The sequence below is a fragment of the Doryrhamphus excisus genome, linkage group LG7 (genome assembly GCF_037039965.1).
Source record: "Doryrhamphus excisus strain RoL-2023G ecotype Guam linkage group LG7, RoL_Dexc_Guam_v1.1, whole genome shotgun sequence".
Taxonomy (NCBI): Eukaryota; Metazoa; Chordata; class Actinopteri; order Syngnathiformes; family Syngnathidae; genus Doryrhamphus; species Doryrhamphus excisus.
In genome coordinates, this window is record NC_136363.1 from 11,100,462 (window position 1) to 11,118,697 (window position 18,236).

The 18,236-nt window shown below is 42.1% G+C and overlaps 3 protein-coding genes and 1 non-coding gene across 8 annotated transcripts; 3 read left to right on the plus strand and 1 right to left on the minus strand.

Annotated features, from left to right (window-relative positions):
* Positions 1-583: 583 nt before the first annotated feature.
* LOC131101637 (uncharacterized) lies at positions 584-4,834 on the plus strand. 3 transcript variants are annotated; one of them, XM_058046951.2, is made up of 9 exons: positions 584-728; positions 1,192-1,328; positions 1,439-1,552; positions 1,621-1,677; positions 2,152-2,289; positions 3,592-3,639; positions 3,774-3,887; positions 3,954-4,055; positions 4,142-4,834. In XM_058046951.2, the coding sequence occupies exons 2-9, from the start codon at positions 1,230-1,232 to the stop codon at positions 4,235-4,237; spliced, it is 768 nt and encodes a 255-aa protein (XP_057902934.2). In that variant the 5' UTR covers positions 584-728; positions 1,192-1,229; the 3' UTR covers positions 4,238-4,834. The 3 variants fall into 3 exon arrangements, with proteins under 3 accessions (XP_057902934.2, XP_057902935.2, XP_057902936.2); XM_058046952.2 differs by having other exon boundaries at positions 4,145-4,834; XM_058046953.2 differs by lacking the exon at positions 3,592-3,639.
* A 403-nt stretch (positions 4,835-5,237) lies between these two features.
* LOC131101644 (small ribosomal subunit protein eS27) lies at positions 5,238-7,152 on the plus strand. Its single transcript, XM_058046960.2, has 4 exons — positions 5,238-5,347; positions 5,851-5,959; positions 6,462-6,572; positions 6,963-7,152. Exons 1-4 carry the CDS (start codon positions 5,342-5,344, stop codon positions 6,989-6,991), a joined length of 255 nt encoding a protein of 84 aa, XP_057902943.1. The 5' UTR covers positions 5,238-5,341; the 3' UTR covers positions 6,992-7,152.
* Positions 6,714-6,843, plus strand: LOC131102460 (small nucleolar RNA SNORA35). The gene has a single exon (XR_009119454.2). It is a non-coding gene; the product is annotated as a small nucleolar RNA SNORA35 (small nucleolar RNA).
* Positions 6,968-13,590, minus strand: LOC131101633 (small conductance calcium-activated potassium channel protein 1-like). Of its 3 annotated transcripts, XM_078792088.1 has the most exons (11): positions 13,268-13,588; positions 13,048-13,103; positions 11,766-12,562; positions 10,522-10,617; positions 10,130-10,417; positions 9,609-9,730; positions 9,402-9,543; positions 9,230-9,340; positions 8,098-8,225; positions 7,922-8,000; positions 6,968-7,842 (listed from the first exon to the last, which is right to left on the minus strand). In XM_078792088.1, exons 3-11 carry the CDS (start codon positions 12,546-12,548, stop codon positions 7,618-7,620), a joined length of 1,974 nt encoding a protein of 657 aa, XP_078648214.1. In that variant the 5' UTR covers positions 12,549-12,562; positions 13,048-13,103; positions 13,268-13,588; the 3' UTR covers positions 6,968-7,617. The 3 variants fall into 3 exon arrangements, 2 of the variants coding, with proteins under 2 accessions (XP_078648214.1, XP_057902928.2); XM_058046945.2 differs by having other exon boundaries at positions 7,931-8,000; positions 13,048-13,588; XR_013627714.1 differs by having other exon boundaries at positions 7,775-7,842; positions 7,922-8,225; positions 13,048-13,590.
* Positions 13,591-18,236: the final 4,646 nt, after the last annotated feature.

The window sequence follows — 18,236 nt, forward strand, 5'->3', positions numbered from 1 at the left end:
CGGTATTCGTTTGGAATGTGACGTGTGGTGGAATGTTGTATTTTCACATCTGGATCGAATCCTGCTCGACTACAGGGGGGAACACAGCTGTCACTACAAAACAGCAAAAGTGTCTTAGCGTGACGGGTCAGCAGAGAAGACAAAAAGACATAACTAGTGTAGGTGCACTTCACTACTAGGAGCTAGGCTACTGTACATTAGCAACTATGCTAACTTTTAGCATTGACTGATTTCTAACGTTCACGTGCAGAATGCGCATTCTAAATACGTCATCATCATTTCCCGCCAGATGCCCCTATCAGACCTAAATAGTGTCTATATACTTGGTGCACACAGATAAAAAAAATAATCGCGATGTTAATTTAATATGTAGATATTAGCAGCAAGATAGCGGATTAACCTCTGATAATATCATTAGCTACACTTCGCCAGTATAGGCACACAAATGTAAAAGTTTATGAACTTGCTGATTGAGCTTCTTGCGGCCTCACAGCGTGCTGACGTCACTGGTGTCCGGGACCACTCCTGCAGCAAGTCTGCAAAAAAGTCGCAGCAGCAGCAGCCCGTTTGCTGCAGTGGAATCTCTCCCTCTCTCTCTCTCACACACACACACACACACACACACAGAGACACAGACACGAAGGTCCTGTTGGAGGCTGCGGAGCACCAAGCTGTCAACACAAGAGGAGGAATAAACAAAGAGGAGGAGCTGCAGGAACTCAGCTGAGGTAAGAGCGTTTCACTTGACTAGAGCCAGGTGTAGGTCACAGCGTCATTGAAAGACAGAGATGTGCAAACTAACTAGTACAGGGTAGGGATGGATGGATGGATGGATGGGTTGTGATGCTGGGTTGTCAAATCTGGACCTGAGCCAAGTGATACTGCAGCTGCAAGCAGACTTTGTGCAAGGAGTGTTCCCGGGACAGGATGCCAGTCTTGGTGCAATGATGCAAAAACGACAGACATGCATAAAACAATACATTTATGGCCTGTGTTGCTCAGATGTGCAAAAATAAATGTTTTGTCCGGTGTGTTTTGTGTGTGTGTGTACCCTTAAGAGGCCTCCAGCTGAGTCACCTTATTAAAGTGAAAGTACCAGATAGAGGGCGTGGAGGCTCAGACGTCACCGCGCAACAAAATGTAACTGCACTTTGACAAACTCAAAGCTCTTGTCACAATTGTTCCTTCTAGGTACTCCACGCTATCTGAACAGCAGCTGCGGCGTCAAGATGGCTCAGAGCGACCCGAAAAACCCGGCACCTTCAATGGGGACACTCTCCCCCAGCCAGCTGCAGTCCCATTTCAAGATGGAACCAAAAACCCTGGGGGTAGGGGGGACACATTTAGGTCACAATAATATTTAAAGAAGCCAAGTGTGATGCATGATAGTGGTCTATGCAGTACACCAGTTTATACTAACTACCTTAACGGTTTTTAGGCCATCCAGATCGTTATTGCGGCTTTGATTCTGTGTCTCAGTGCCTCTGTGCTCCAAGTCCACGAGGTCCACTTCACTGGAGACATAGCCCTTTTTCTCGTTGTGGTCATACAGGTCAGACATTTGAAATATTATCAACAAATATGAATATGGCACTTATGGATCAATATCTTCATCACCAGGTGACCTTGTCAGGGTCTGTGTTGATCCACAGTGGGAGGAGACCCACGCTTTTTTGGGTGAGTGTGACGTCATGTGTTTATGCTGAATTTGATTGATTTTTGATGGGGGAAAAAAATGAGAATCAGAGGCAGCGTTCCTGTTATATAGATGTTCTTTGATAATTGGTTTTGCTCTAGAGAAGGGGTGTCCAATGTGTGGCCCAGGGGAACATTTTTGGACAAGATTTAACAAGGGAACTGGAAAAAAGCAGTAATTTTACGAGAATAAAGTCAAAATATTAAGAAATAATCTAACAAGAAAATAATATTAGGTGGAAAAATCATGTCATTTTGACAGGAGAAAGATGACACAAATACATATTTAAGACATGATATTCTGGGAAACAAACAAATAAAAATATAGTTATAACTTTATAACATTGAATATTATAGGAATAATTTGGGGGGGGAATTAGGCTGGGGACAAAGTCATAGTATTATGTGAAGAACATCTACTACAAGAAGAAAGTAAGTGATTGTTTTGGTTGGCAGGTGAAATGTGCCCTCATTTTGCATCTCATCAGCGCCGCCTTCGCCACCGCCGCCCTGGGTCTGATGTCCAAGCACCTCCCATACAGGCAGGACTCCTACCACTGCGAGCACTGCCGCCGACTGGAGCTCCACGCCGTGGTAATGGCACCCACACACATACTGTGTAAAGCAGGGGTCTCAAACTCAATTTACCTGGGGGGCCACTGGAGCTAGGGTCTGGGCAAGGCTGGGCCGCATCAGGTTTTCAAAAAAAACAAAACACATTTATTAAAAACAGAAAAATATACAAACTTTTTCAGTGCTTTGGTTCCGATTTTCTACAATAAAAGGTTCTGATAAAACATTCCACTGTTCTCAAATATGTTAATTTTTCTGCACAAAATAAGCTGAAAAATAAATAAACAAATCAAGAATAAAGAAAATCAATCAGTAATAAATAAATATAATAATAATAAAACGGCAAATAATAAAAACTTAAGAAACCACATATAGTTGGTGGGTAGACAAATTATATTTTCAGATTAAAATGAACAAAGCATTATTAGAGCCCTGTAGACATGACAAAACACGACTATAGTCACATTTATACTCTTTTTATTTACAACATATTGCGCAACTGCAGGGTCTTGAGACACATGCTAACTCGCAAACTAGAGAGCTAGCGACCTAAACGGTAGCCTTCAAGTTATTTCATTTCAACTTAAATAGTCAAAAACTTACCACTTCCACACAGATAGGGAGGATAACTATTAACAGTTATTTAAATTTTTTCTGGGTACATGATACCATACAGCATCCATATCAAACTTGCGTGGGCCGCACTAACATTAAACTTTCATATCAAGGCGGGGGCCCCAAACTAGTGTCCTGCGGGCCACATTTGGCCCGCGGGCCGCGTGTTTGAGACCCCTGGTGTAAAGCCTGAAGCACCATGCGACAGTCGCTTGCTATTAGCATTCTAAAAGTTATGGGCGAGTTTTCTGGTGCACGACTGAAACAATGTTTGCAAGACAGAATTTTAATTCATATCAGGGTGGTACCCCCACTTCTCGCCCAGAGTCAGCTGGGATAGGCTCCAGCCTCAATATTCATGCAGGGAAATATCAGACGCTAAAGTGCTAAAACCTTATGATATGTTGAACGCTAACATGCACACAGTTGGTTTGTTAACGTGGACTGTAGTAAGAAAGTATTAACACAAACCCATGAAGATTCTACATCATGCCCTATAGTCAGGGCTGATGAGGCCGGATGGCGTGCTAACATGCTAACATATACTGTGGTAAGAGAGCAACTTGAATATAGTAGGAATGTACATTCCAAAAGCCCAATGACGGTGGCTCATATGCTAAAATGCTAACACATGACTGACAGTATCTGCAGAGCATAGTAGTTGCATTTTGTCAACAAAGAAGATTCCATGATGTTTTGTCTTTGCAGCAACATTGTTTCAGGAAATGCACCGCGCTGATCGAGCAAAAGTGTGAAGTAAGTGATTGACGGCTCTTAACGTACTTTAGAGGACAGGCGTTGGAACATAGTTTGCATTCATTTTCATTTTCAAGCTCTGTTTTACACTCCTAATCTGTAGTCCTGCTGGTTTGCTCTCTCTCTCTGGCTAGCTCTTGATTGACGGGATCCTGGGAACGCTGGTGGTCTTCCTGGTGCTGGAGCTGCTCATCTGCATCATCGCCATGCTCTTTGGACTCACTGTGCTCGCAGCTCGAAGAAGCCAGGTGAGCCTATTGTGTGGTATTCAACATATACAACATTTTTGCTATTTATAAAAAAAAAATGTCCAGGTTCCGAGTGAGCGACCTCGCTATCCCCACACTCGCCCCCCACCATCTCCATCTCCAGCTGTTCATGCCGTTCCAGTTGCTGCCGAGCCAAGGGTGTCCCAGGTAAAGCACACTCACACACATTAAACATAAGACACCATTGTCATGAATTGGTACTATAATCCACGTGTTTGCATCTTGTGCGTCAGCAGGTGGCGGTTGTCGTGACCGAACCAGACCCTGAGCTGGTGGAAGACATCGCCACCCCGCCTACTGAACCTCAGGTGGAGCCTATTGACCCCTGAACACACACACACACACACACACACACACACTACTGTGTAAATATGGATGCCGCACTTGGTGCTCTTTAATAATGTGGCACCGCTTGTCTTCTATTTCATTGTGTGACCAATAGTGAGTTAACTCAGGTGACAACTGGAGTGCAATATGGCCGACAAGTACACAAAAACACCTGACGCAGACCTGCAGTGAAGTGCGGCAAAGATCTGTGTTATTAGACGTACTGTATGACCGACAGGAAGTCAGTGTAGCAGTGTATTGACAGAGATAGTGTTGAGAAAACAAATATAGTCACCTCACTGATAGTGTGTGTACACATATAGAACCACGTGTATTTCCGTTTATGCTATCTTAAATTAACTAATAAACAAGAAAACAAGTCATTGATGATGTTGCTTTAACAGCCGATCTCCAGAAATTTAAAGGCTTTGTATATTAGCTACCACTTTATGACATGTTTATCTTTAAATGTGCATTGATAAACACTTGCATCAACACTATTCAACTGATCAGTGGCCACTGATGTGCACTTAGGCATTGTAAATTATTTCTGCATTCCGTGACACACATTGTATGTTGTATAAATGTGTCAAATAAAACTTTTCAATTCTGTGATGTGTGCGTTTGAAGTGTTTCCAATGCAATGCTAGCAAACAAGGTTTGCTGGAAGAGCTGGACAGAACCAGAATATCAAGCTGCAGATGATTTTATAAGATACAAAAATATGCAGCTCTTGATAAGCAGAACCTGGTGGTGCATGTGTACCTAATGTTGTGGCCAAACTAATGTATGTAAACAGAAACAAGGCTAAAGGAGGTACACGTTTCATTTTTTAGGCACACACAGTATAATACATAAACATAAATTAAAAGATTTACAATACAATATATATTGAAATACAATTATTTGATTACTTTACACTTTCACATATGTGAAACATAAGTGAAACAAACACAACTGTTTTAAATGTAACTGACCTCACCAAGATGGTCGCCCTGGTCGCGTCAAAGTCGTCACTTCCGGGTCGCTGCTCAAAGGAACCGCCGATATCAGCCCCTCGCTTCCGGTAATGCCTCCTTTTCGGCAGCGGCTATTTCCTCGCCAACATGCCAGTGAGTATCCTCACCATGTCGTCGAACGCTATTTTCTCCGTTTGAACAAACTTTAAAGCGCCCGTTCACGGCCCAATGTTTAGATAATACATTAGAGGTTCGACTGATGCCCCCTGATATCGTCCATGTTGATATTTAGTCGTAGTTATAAACAAATTAATCGTCACTCCTCGAGCGCATTGTGACTCAAGATGGCGGCGCGCACGCTGCAAACATGGAGCCAGTTTAGCTGTTACGATGCGACTGTTCTGCTTAATGTCGACTTCAACGGCTTAATAAATGTCGTTTTATTTCCCATTTTGTTTATGTAAGTCGTCATTTTGTGGACTGCGAACACAACTAACGGACACGTTACCTAATGAGAAATGTAGGCCAACCGGGAAGCCCGGAAGAGTAAACCGGAAGAACCAGAAACAGACATGAAAACCACCAATAATAAAATCCTCTTCGGGTGCCAACGTATCAATAATTCACGCCTCATGTTATATCCTTTCGTTTTGTAGCTCGCAAAAGACTTGTTGCACCCATCCCCGGAGGAGGAGAAGAGGAGGCACAAGAAGAAGCGCCTTGTCCAGAGTCCTAACTCTTACTTTATGGATGTTAAATGTCCAGGTAGGTTTTTCTAGCAGTTTCCTTCACATTTATAAGAAACATTCAAAAGAGAGAGGAAAGAACGATACCTCGGTGATATGTTTGGTATTTTTTAAAGCCAAACAATTGAATTATTTCTCCCTTTTAATAACACTAATATTGTCCAACCTTGACATTGCTAATAGTTTTATTTAGCTTTGAGAGTTTTGAAAGTTAATTACACACATACTTAAGTGTAAATGTACCCTTGCTTGTAATGGAAATATTTTTGTTACAAAGCAATGTGAACTGCAAAGCAGGAATATATATACATATATATTATATAATGTCATCAATATTTTGTAGCACTTCTGAAGTAATTATAAAAATCCTCCAACATTTACATATTAAGTGAGTTAAAATGAATTACAAATGCAAATAATGAATATATGATATATATATATATATATATATATATATATATTATTTTTTTTTTAAATGAATTCCAAAAAGTGTGTAAATGATCTACCTGTTTGGTTTGCAGGATGCTACAAGATCACAACAGTGTTCAGCCATGCACAGACGGTCGTGCTGTGTGTGGGTTGTTCGACTGTCCTGTGTCAGCCCACCGGAGGCAAAGCCCGTCTCACAGAGGGTCAGTAAAACCACTTTTGTACACCTAAAGGTCAGGGTATTATGTACTTTGCTGCTGGAGTTTAAATTTGTGTGTATAGAAAGCCGGAAGCAAACATTGACACCAGGTATCAGTGTGCCATGCTAATTGTGATTCATTTTGCTGCACTGCTAAGTGACTGGACTTCCTGTGTCGTGGTTTTCCAATCTCATTCCAGTGCTAGAAGAACCTCGGTTTGCAGAAGGGTTGAGCTAGACCACTGGCTCCCCCCTTTCGAAGGCTGAGAACAAACAGTTTAGCTCCACTGTGTTAGCATGCCTGTTTACACAGGCACAGACCGGGTTGGCATGTGGTGGTAAAACGCTGACTGGCACAGACTTTTGTTCATTCTGTCAACGTGCCTCCCCGCAGGGTGTTCTTTCAGGAGGAAGCAGCACTAAAATGTTCTCCCCGGAGCTGAAAGGTAGAGGAGGAGATGGACCGGTCGATGTCAGCGGTGGAAAATGGATGCAATGACAGACTTGGTCTGTGCTTGAAAGATCGCTGTAACTCTACCCTCCATCCTTGTCTCTCTCAATAAAATGTTCGTTTGGTTAAACAATTGTTTGTTTTATTACAAATCTATATTTTTGCCATCACACTCCCACCATTTAGCTACTGCTAAACATACAGAACAACATAGAAAGTGCAGTTTTACATTTAATACATAAAGCTACTTGGACATTGGTATCAGACTCAAACTCTTGAGTGTCATTAGTGCTCAAACACAAAATAAATGCAAATGTATTAAAACAAAATTTGATCGCAATAGGAGGTAGCAGAAATGCTATGTGCGATGTAACAACCGTTCTAGTAGTTAATTATCCCCATAAAGTAAATCAAATCTGATGAGCACATTTGGTATTTTAGCTTCAAAATTGCAGATCATTATTTGTGATTTTAGCAAGAAAAACTGCAGTGCCAATCTAAAGTAATGATTGTCTATAAAGGCAGAACTGATACAGGATTTCATTGCAAATGTTGCACAAAAGCAGCCATACTAACATCCTCCACTGGGGGCGCCACTCTACCTGTCACCGCCCCCTACTGCTGTCTCGCTCTTCTCCCTCTCTCTGAGCAGGTGTCGGATGGAGGAGTTCTGCATGGACAAAGTGTTGGACAGGAGTGGCATGAGACTCCGGAAACCCTCCCTTAACTCCTCCACGTGTTTCTCCAAGCCGTGGATGTGTGTGTCCAGCTCGGACCTGCAGCCCTGCACCTCAGCCAGAACGTCGTACAAGAGGTTCTGCATCTGTGAGGCGACAAGCGTCACAAGGTATGCGCTGGTATTGGATTCCGGGGCTATCCGATCCGGAGATGTGTCCACTTGCCTCTCTCACCTTGCACAGGTCCACTAGTGTGCTACCTTGATCGGCTAAGATCCTCTTCTCCACCTTCACACGCCGCAACCTGGTGCCACAATCATTAGATTTTATGATCAAGTAAGCAGTAAGAGCAGTTGAGAGATAAAACAGTCGAATCCATGTAGAAAAGGCTTTTGTTTTACTCGTGGATGGCCAGCAGCAACTTCCGTTGGTGCATTCGGACCCTGGTGTGGTCCTTTTCTCTGGATAGCTTGGTGTGTTTGTAGATCAGCCAGGTCTCTCTCAGCACATTTGCTGCTGCAATCTTTATCTGGAGGATGGAAAAGACAACAGAAATGTCCCATAAAAAATGCAATTTTTAACTCTAAATCGGTCTTAGCACGCGGCCCGCGGGTCAAATATGGCCCGCAGGACACTAGTTTGAGGCCCCCGCCTTGATGTGAAAGTTTAATGTTAGTGCGGCCCACGCAAGTTTGATATGGATGCTGTATGGTATCATGTACCCAGAAAAAAATATTACGTTTGATTCATGTTCATGTTAAAGGTTAAATAACTGTTAATAGTTATCCCCCCTATCCGTGTGGAAGTGGTAAGTTTTTGGCTATTTAAGTTTAAAGGAAATAACTTGAAGGCTACCGTTTAGGTCGCTAGCTCTCTAGTTTGCGAGTTAGCATGTGTCTCAAGACCCTGCAGTTGCGCAATATGTTGTAAATAAAAAGAGTATAAATGTGACTATAGTCGTGTTTTGTCATGTCTACAGGGCTCTAATAATGCTTTGTTCTTTTTAATCTGAAAAAAATAATTTGTCTACCCACCGACTATATGTGGTTTCTTAAGTTTTTATTATTTGCCGTTTTGTTATTATTATTATATTTATTTATTACTGATTGATTGATTTTCTTTATTCTTGATTTGTTTATTTATTTTTCATCTTATTTTGTGTAGAAAAATAAAAATTAAGATATTTGAGAACAGTGGAATGTTTTATCAGAGCTTTTCTTGTAGAAAATCAGAACCAAAGCACTGAAAAAGTTTGTATATTTTTCTGTTTTTAATAAATGCCTTTTGTTTTTTTTGGAAAACCTGATGCAGCCCAGCCTTGCCCAGACCCTAGCTCCAGTGGCCCCCAGGTAAATTGAGTTTGAGACCCCTGCACTAATGCAAGCCGTTTTAACGTTTCTAGTTGGATTTCTATTTTGTCCACCATTAAAAGCATGCAGAAACATTTCCCACTTTATGTGAATTCCAGATGGCATTGCTGCTTCCATTAACGCCAACCACCCACCCAACTAATCATCAAAAACAAAATCCAACCCTTTTGGAGATGTGCGAGTCCATCATGAAGTTGTGCACGTGCTTCTCAGCTCGCGTCAGCTCCAGCTTGCGTGCCACCACCGCCACCACCAACACGGTGCAGCCCGCTCCCTGCGGACACGTTGTGGCGATTATAAATGCTCACGAGATTCCCTTTGTGTGATCCGCTCACCATGATCCCAGTGAGGAGGCAGATGCTCCTCCCGCAGTAGGTGTGAGGGACGACGTCTCCGTAGCCGATGGACAGGAACGTGACCGAGACCATCCACAGGGCCTCCATGTAGTTGCTGCTCAGGTCCCTGTAGTTGTGGTGCCTGAGGAGGGGACACACTGGGTCATGGGGGATCGCAATGAAAACCGGACGGGATTGCATGATTACCTCTCGCACACGTGGAGACCCCAGGCGGCTACGATCCACAGGGAGACGCTGAAGATCATGAGCACGGTGCCCGGATAGGTGGTCATCAGGGTTTTGCCCACAAAGCGGGTGTTGAAGTGGATCTGGGTGGAGCAGAGACGGACATTGTCAGATTAGGATATTAGGATTATATAATACTGTTGTCAATCTGCCTTGGAAGGCAAGGGAGAAAAAGGTCATTCGTTCATTTTTCAACGCTTATCCTTTTCAGGGTCACGGCTGAGCTGGAACCTATCCCAGTTGACACCTTAATTTGCCTTTCTTTGCGTTATTTTCCCACTTGGGCTCTCAAAATATGCCTAAATGTTACAGTATCTTCAATATTATTATATGAAAGTGTAATACACCTTCACCACTAGGAGGTGCAATTGCACTCAAACCACAGAGTATTAGGGCCACATTGGTCACCTTTGACCTACGTGTATGTAGAAGTGTTCAGATTTCATATTCCATCCTTCCCCCCCCGGGTGTGACTTGCCAACCTTATTGAGCGCCCCGATGCTGCGGGACGCCGTGTCGGTGAAGAGCCGGCTGTGCAGCATCATGGCGCGGCCCAGCAGGTAGAGCCTGAGGAACATGGGCAGCGCCAGCACGATCTCCAGCTCCGTCTCGGAGAGCGGCAACGGCGCGGCGGTCTGCTGGAAGTACGCCATCAGGCCCACGGGGTAGGGGTGGATGGCCACCGCCGCCAGCTCCAGCGCTATCAGGGCCAAACGTTCGGTCGTCATGGCGATACGCCAATCCTCCGCCCCGCTGTCATGGACGTAGAGCTGGAAGCATGGACGTGGGCGTCACAATGCGATGGATGGAGCATCTCCGAGGCCCCAAGCACACAAAGCATTCCAATGAAACAACAAGTCAAAGATCATGTTACCTGCACCTCACAGCAGTGGTACGCTACAATCAGGCCCAGCAGGATGATGGTGGACACACTGATGATGGATTTCAGCGTGAGCGAGAAGACAGAGCTCTGTGACACACACACACACACACACACACACACACACACACACACACACATCAATACAAAGCTCAATGTACAGCCAGTCATCCCATATAATCTTTTAATCTTGCATACATTTTATTAATCCACTTGCAGGACATAATGAAAACCGTTTTATACGTAGCTGTGATGCACTTTTACTGCACGTGGAATCATAGCATGCTACAGTATACCATACACTATCATACCATAGCCATTACAACTGTACCAATACTGTACCATTGACTTTCTAACAGTACTACAGCATGCATACACTATCATGGTATTGACTTTATAACAGTACTACAGCATATCATACAATATCATACTATTGACTTTATAACAGTACTACAGCATGTATACACTACGATACTATTGACTTTGTAACAGTACTACAGCATGTATACAGTATGATACTATTAACTTTATAACAGTACTACAGCATATCATAAAATATCATACTATTGACTTTATAACAGTACTACAGCATGTATACAGTATGATACTATTGACTTTATAACAGTACTACAGCATGTATACACTATCATACTATTGACTTTATAACAGTACTACAGCATGTATGTATACACTATCATAGTATTGACTTTATAGCAGTACTACATCATACTTACCCATAGCATAGCATCATTTCCATGACATTACATAACTGCCCATACCACATCATAGCATCATAACATTACCACAGCATGCCATGCACCATCATACCATACATTGTACCATACACTGGTATGATGTATGATGTATGGTACCATCATACCATACACTGGTATGATGTATGATGTATGATGTATGATGTATGGTACCATCATACCGTACCATAACCTTGGCATTACAGCATCAGAGCATGCCATACAATATCCTACCTTTGACATTAGCAACGCTACCACAGCAATGGCGGAGCGTACCATATCATATCATATCATATCATATCATATCATATCATATCATATCATATCATATCATATCATATCATATCATATCATATCATATCATATCATATCATATCATGCCATTCTAGCTTAGCCATACAACAGCATACAACAGTCATACCACGCCATACCCGGTCAGGTGACACTGCTAGCAACGCCATAGTGCTAACCGTACAACTGACTGACCTTGCTGTAGACGCTCCAGGAGAGCTCCGTCTCCATCACCATCATGACCATGCCAAAAATCCCCACAGCAAGAGCGCAGTCGTTCAGGCGCTGCCTCCGGAGAAACAGAGCCCTCCTACGCACCAGCCGCCACCCGATGCTGTGGGTCTTCCAGTACTGGTCGTCCTTCGTGTCCGCCTTGTGTTTGGGACTGGATTGTGGAGTTTGGGGGGCGTTGCACTCGGACCCAGGCAACAGGCCCGCTGCCTCAGATGGAGGAGACTCTTTGTGAGCGTGAACGTCGTCGTCTCTGCTGGTGATGATGATCTCCGGGAGGCTCTGGCGGTCGTTCATCTCCAAGGAAAGGTGGCCTGGTCTCCTTGCATCCTGGAGGTGGACTTGCCTTGTGCAGCTCTTAAAGGGTGACCCGCAGGGGGAACCATCATTAAAGGAGGACGCTTTCTCCTGGAGTCTACAAGCGTTTGAGTTTTTGGCTTTGCCTTTGTGATTACGCTCCTTGTGGGCTTGTTTGCAACCATCTGACCGTTTCCTGTCCTTGCCTTTCGTTTTGTCTCCTCTCCTCACGGAGCACGGAGAGACTCTGGGGCAAAGGTGGCCGTTGTATAAAGGCATGGTGGCCATGGCCTGGGTCCTGTCCAGCCACACCGTGTGGTGTAGCCCGCACTGGGGAGGGCGGGCCAGACGGGGTGAAAGCGTCCTGGGTGGAGGCAGCATGGAGCGCTGGTCCTCCATGTTGCCTTCATCCACCAGTGTGTAGCTGACGGAGGTGGCGTGGTGATCCATGGCGTCAGGAAGGGCTTTCAGGAAAAAAACATGTTAATGTTAATTATAACCAAAATTAAGTAAAACTACTCACCTCTTCAAGAGACAGGGATTTTTATTTATTTTTAATTTGTTTAACTTTTGAGGCACATTCTTCCCCAAAACTACGACACTATTTTATATATTTTAATATATATTTTATATATTTATATATTTATACACACACACATATTTATATATATATATATGTATATACACACATACATATACACACACACACACACACACACACACACATATATATATATATAGTATATATATATATATTTGGACTTTGTCCATTGTTTTGCAGATATTAATTTAATTGTATTTATTTTGTATTCATTCATTCATATATGTATTCTTTTTATATAATACATATGACTTTTTTAATATTTTTATAGTTTTTTTGTAGTATTTTTTAAATAGTTTTTTATATTGAGACAAGTAAAAACAGAATGAGGTTGTTAAAAAAACTTACCTTTTTCCACAATTTTTTTTTTTTATATTTCCTCTGGTTTTCAATGGTCCTGTTGACTGTGGAATAAAAAAAAAAAATCATGCAGTGAAAATCCTGCCGCAAATCCGTAGACTGCAAAACACTGCAAAATAACCGTAACAATAAACGTGAATGCAGACGGATATAAAATACGATGACATGAAGAGTTTACACGACTGCCGTGATGTAACCAGATGCCCACCGTTGACGAAACAAACTTCCCTGCGGTCCATTAGCAGCCTTGTCAGGGTGGAGCTCCTCCCAGATCCCAGGAGAGGTTATGAACCTCCTTGGTATAGGACGACACGTGATGAGGTCAACACGCACGCATGGACATCCATGACATGTCCCAACGCCTTCATATTTGCTGGCCTGGCTGCGTTCCCGTGCACCACCATCAGGACGTCTTCCTTAAAGCCGGGCTTAATGACGCCGACAACTCCACCTGCAGATGTTGCCAAGACTCATCTGTCATTACATCACTTTTAGTCCAAATTTTGCACCAATCAGTCTTATGAGCGCCGATGGAGGGACCGTACCAATTCCTTTGTTTTGTTATTGCCATAACAGCCCCCAGTATTCATTCAGCAGATTACACTTTAATCAAGTCAGCCCCGATAGCTGTGAGCTTATGAAATATCAAATATGTCACCCCTTTGCCAAACAATATGCAGAGGGCAGGTGGAATATTAAGCGCTAAAGTCATAACAATGACATCCTGTGTGGTTATTTATCTAAATCCATGTGACAGATGGATCTACAGATAATATGGCTCGGCTGGAGAAGAGAAGCGGGCAGGCGGGAGAATCCGGATGGTTGCAGGATAAAGATGGGTATTATCTAATCGGAAGATGATGTGTATTATTAAGGCTAGGATGGATGGAATGGGAGGATGCTTCTATCGGGTCTATGAAGGTGTAATTGGCTGAGTTTGGTGTGGAGGGAGAGCCGCTATAAGCATTTGGTCTATGACCTCAGATCTTCCCAGAAGAGTTGATGCTGTACCAGCTGCAAATGAAAGTTTGGGAATTTTTTTTTGTTTTCCATGGAAACATACATGAGATTAGTCTGAATAGGAAATATAGCAAATGAACAGGGAATGGTGACATTGTCAGAGTTAGAAATAATGATGAATCCGTACTTCAGACTTTACTTTCATCATCAAAAAAGCTTTTTTTTCAATTTGTCAAGGTAATCTGATGAGATTTCACCCCGTGCTTCCTGGAACATCTCCCACAACATGCATTGGCTTAATGGAGTCTTGGTCCGTACCTTACGGTCAAGCTGCTCCCACAACAGCTCAATAGGGTTCAAGATCTGTAGACTGTGCTGGCCACTCCATTACAGTCAGAATTCTGGCTGTCTGCTTATTCTTTAAGTATTGCTGACACATTTTGGAGTTGTGTTTTGGGTCATTATGCTGTTCTAGGATGAAATCAATGGCCCCAATCAAGCGCTGTCCACGGGGTATATCGTATTTTCTGGACTATAAGTCGCACTTTTTGGGGCTGCACGGCGGACTAGTGGCAGACAAACAGCTAGGAGACCCTAGTTCAATCCCACCCTCGGCCATCTCTGTGTGGAGTTTGCATGTTCTCCCCGTGCATGCGTGGGTTTTCTCCGGGTACTCCGGTTTCCTCCCACATTCCAAAAACATGCTAGGTTAATTGGCCACTCCAAATTGTCCATAGGTATGAATGTGAGTGTGAATGGTTGTTTGTCTATATGTGCACTGGGATTGGCTGGCCACTAGTCCACACTAAAAAAATAAACGTTTAGCCTCAACAAAAAAAATCAACGCAACAGTTTCCATTAGTCTTTCTTAGTTATGACAACTTCATTTGAAATTGCTTTGAACCAACAAACAATATTGCAAAGCACAAATTAGCTTTTCCTCTTCATTTAAAGCTTATTTTAAGTAATGCTTACTGAATAATTGTTGTCAGAGGGACAAGTTTTAAGTTCGTAACTCAAAGTAACTCAAAATAATGTTACTCATTATTTTGTTGTTACTCATTATTTTGTTTGCTTGGTTGTCGGTAGCCACAGGAAAAAAAAAATATATTGTTAAATTTGGGGGGAGAGAAAAAAAAAACTGTCTACATTGGTGGCACTACTGAATTTAATTTAGTTGTAAATTCGATGAAATGTGACACAGTATAAGCTAAGTGTCTGTTTATAAATATAAGTGGGAATGGAATTTTAATAGTGATCATTCTACTGTCTTGTCATCTCTGCTGGAATCTCTGATTGACTGATATGAGAAATGTAAGAATATTACCTTAATACCTTGTAACTATAAATTGTTAGCGGTACCTAGGCTAACATGCATAAATATAGAGGTAGTGATTATCATTATTATTATCATTAATTATTATTAATTATTACTTTACAAAAAATAGTAATAATGGACAGAAAGACATCATTGCTTCAAAAATTGGTTTGAGCACAGACCTAAAACCTTGCTTCCTAATGCACAAGACTAGACACACACAAACTAATAAACACGTCTAAAAACCTCAGGTAGGGTTTAACAAGAAGAAACTGATGTTTGGGTTGGTCACCTGTCCAGACGCAGTCTCAAGTTCTTGTTTTTTAATGCATAAGATTAGACACATACAATCCAGAAAATAAGTAAATGTCACAAAAAAGTGGGCCAATAAATTGACACACATAAACTGTAGATTTCTGAAAATAACAGATGAAATTTCTACACTCCACAAGCAATGAAGTCTGTAAAATTAAATAATTAAAAATAAAAAATCACAAAATTTTCAACTACAATGATGAAAATGGTAATATTAATGATGATTATAATGATGGTAATAATGATTATAACAAAATGATAACAATAATAATATTGCAATGATAATAATAACAGGGGAAACAAGACAGTGGCATGAACATGATTATATCTTGCAAAAAGGGGTAGGCATTTATAAGCTTTTGCTTCAGCCTACTCCTTTTGGGCTTGTTATCAGATAGTTGAATACAAATGTAAATAATGGAAAGTTATATTTTGATTTATGTAAGAAATGCACTGTTATGATTCATATATTTGCCCAAATAAAGGGAAAAAAAAGAAATATGTTAAGTCAACTGACTTAATCATTTCATTCAAAGTAGTTTAATTTGTTGTCTACTTAATTATAATAACAATGCACACAACTTTTTAAGTAGCAGTAACTTAATAGATATATACTATATATGTGTGTGTGTTTATATATTATGTTACCAAGCTAATTTTATTAAGTCATGGCAACTTGAATTTTGTTTTAAGCTTACCAACAATAAAATTTGAGTGTATATGACATTCTAAATTAAGTTCATGTAATAGCCAACATTATTATTTTAACATAACTTAAAAAATAAAGTTAGCAACTTAGAAAGTTTATCTAAATCAATTAATTACATTTTTTACATTGCATTCATGTAGAAAATCAAGTGGTGTCAACAGACACTTTGAATTACTTTTTAGAGTGCAGGGTGTACCACGCCTCTCGCCCGAAGACAGCCCCCGCGACCCTCGTGAGGATAAGTAGTAGAAAATAAATGAATGAATGAATATAATGCAAATACCAATTCAATACTAAAACCCATTGGTATGTGCATATCTCTCTGGCAGCGCCACTCACAGCCAAGCTTCATTTTTGGATCCAGATCTCGGATAGGTTCTTATCAGATTAGTGTACCTAATGAAGAGTCCGGCCAGATGCTCCTTCTCAATCTCCAGGAGCGTCCCAAAGTGTGTGAGGGTCAACGCTGATTGGCAGATTGCATCTTTACGTACACATCTGCCAGCGTGTCAATTAATTCAAGCCTCCAGCCAAGTGCTTGTAAATCCTGCATGTTTCGCTGCCTCTGTGTGTGTGTGTGTGTGTGTGTGTATGTGTGTGTGTGTGTGTGTGGCTGCGGGCCAGTCGTCTTCAATTATAGCCTCCTATATTGCATCACCCCTCTGGCATGCATGTAAGTGGAATTAAACGGAGATACTTGCAGCCATTAATTACTGCGGCTGCTAAACGATGCTTCACCCCCCACCCCCCACCCCCCTGCAGGGTGCCCAGACAAACGCCAGTTCATTTTGTAATAATAATAATTCAGGGCCTCCAAGTGAAAGACTAATTGGATTTCCCCCGAAATGTCAAACTATTAATATTTCAGGCGGAGAGTGTCTGTTAATGATGTTTTGAAGTCTGCGGCTCCTCCAGCTGACACGTTGGAGTGGATGCTGGTGGTGGATTTGTCAATTGCACACAATCAAGCCGTGCTGATGCTGCTCATCTCATGAGCGCAGCCTCAAAATAGACAACAAGCAGACCCGAGGGCCTCATGCTAGCTTCAGACCAACTCAGCCCAAAACTATTCACACCATGAACTGATTTGGACTTTTATTTGGGAGCTGGAAATGACACAAGAAAGGGTCAGGAAACTAGAATATTATGCTAATAGTTGCTACATTCAAAACATATTATGTGTATAGGCTTTACTACTCAAAGCTTGCCTATATGATAATATGTATTATTATGCTTCGAGTCGGGCGGCACGGCGGTCAAGTGGTTAGCGTGCAGACCTCAAAGCTAGGAGACCAGGGTTCAATTCAGTGTGGAGTTTGCATGTTCTCCCCGTGCATGCGTGGGTTTTCTCCGGGTACTCCGGTTTCCTCCCACATTCCAAAAACATGCTAGGTTAATTGGCCACTCCAAATTGTCCATAGGTATGAATGTGAGTGTGAATGGTTGTTTGTCTATATGTGCCCTGTGATTGGCTGGCCACGAGTCCAGGGTGTACCCCACCTCTCGCCCAAAGACAGCTGGGATAGGCTCCAGCACCCCCGCGACCCTCGTGAGGATAAGTGGTAGAAAATGAATGAATGCTTCTAGTCTCTATCACCTACTATATGGAGTGCATGCAGCTGTTGCTGCAGTAATACAACAAACCACTAGATGTCAGCCATGTGTCTGTGTGGTAATCCTATGGAGTGATGAATAATACTGTAGTTTTTAGAGAAAACTACTCAGTAAAAAGTAATCTGTGATGGTCCGTCCTGTGCTCACCTTCCATCCCGAGTGTGCGGCAGAGCCTAGAGAGTCTTAACAGGCGTTCCTGGGAGAGACGGCCCATTCCAAGGGGAAGCGTCCCAAGTAATAGGGTCATCTATTATCCAGCCC

Bases quoted from the DNA above. Each gene is read 5' to 3' on its own strand.
- LOC131101637 (XM_058046951.2), top strand. From the start codon at position 1,230: ATGGCTCAGAGCGACCCGAAAAACCCGGCACCTTCAATGGGGACACTC. The intron at 1,553-1,620 runs GTCAGACATTTG...CTTCATCACCAG, and splicing joins TTCTCGTTGTGGTCATACAG to GTGACCTTGTCAGGGTCTGT. The intron at 3,888-3,953 runs GTGAGCCTATTG...AAAAATGTCCAG, and splicing joins TCGCAGCTCGAAGAAGCCAG to GTTCCGAGTGAGCGACCTCG.
- LOC131101644 (XM_058046960.2), top strand. The intron at 5,960-6,461 runs GTAGGTTTTTCT...TTTGGTTTGCAG, and splicing joins TATGGATGTTAAATGTCCAG to GATGCTACAAGATCACAACA. The intron at 6,573-6,962 runs GTCAGTAAAACC...GCCTCCCCGCAG, and splicing joins CAAAGCCCGTCTCACAGAGG to GGTGTTCTTTCAGGAGGAAG.
- LOC131101633 (XM_078792088.1), bottom strand. From the start codon at position 12,548: ATGGATCACCACGCCACCTCCGTCAGCTACACACTGGTGGATGAAGGC. The intron at 9,731-10,129 runs GTTGGCAAGTCA...TGCTCCACCCAG, and splicing joins GCATCGGGGCGCTCAATAAG to ATCCACTTCAACACCCGCTT. The intron at 7,843-7,921 runs GCAAGTGGACAC...GTCGCCTCACAG, and splicing joins ACCTGTGCAAGGTGAGAGAG to ATGCAGAACCTCTTGTACGA.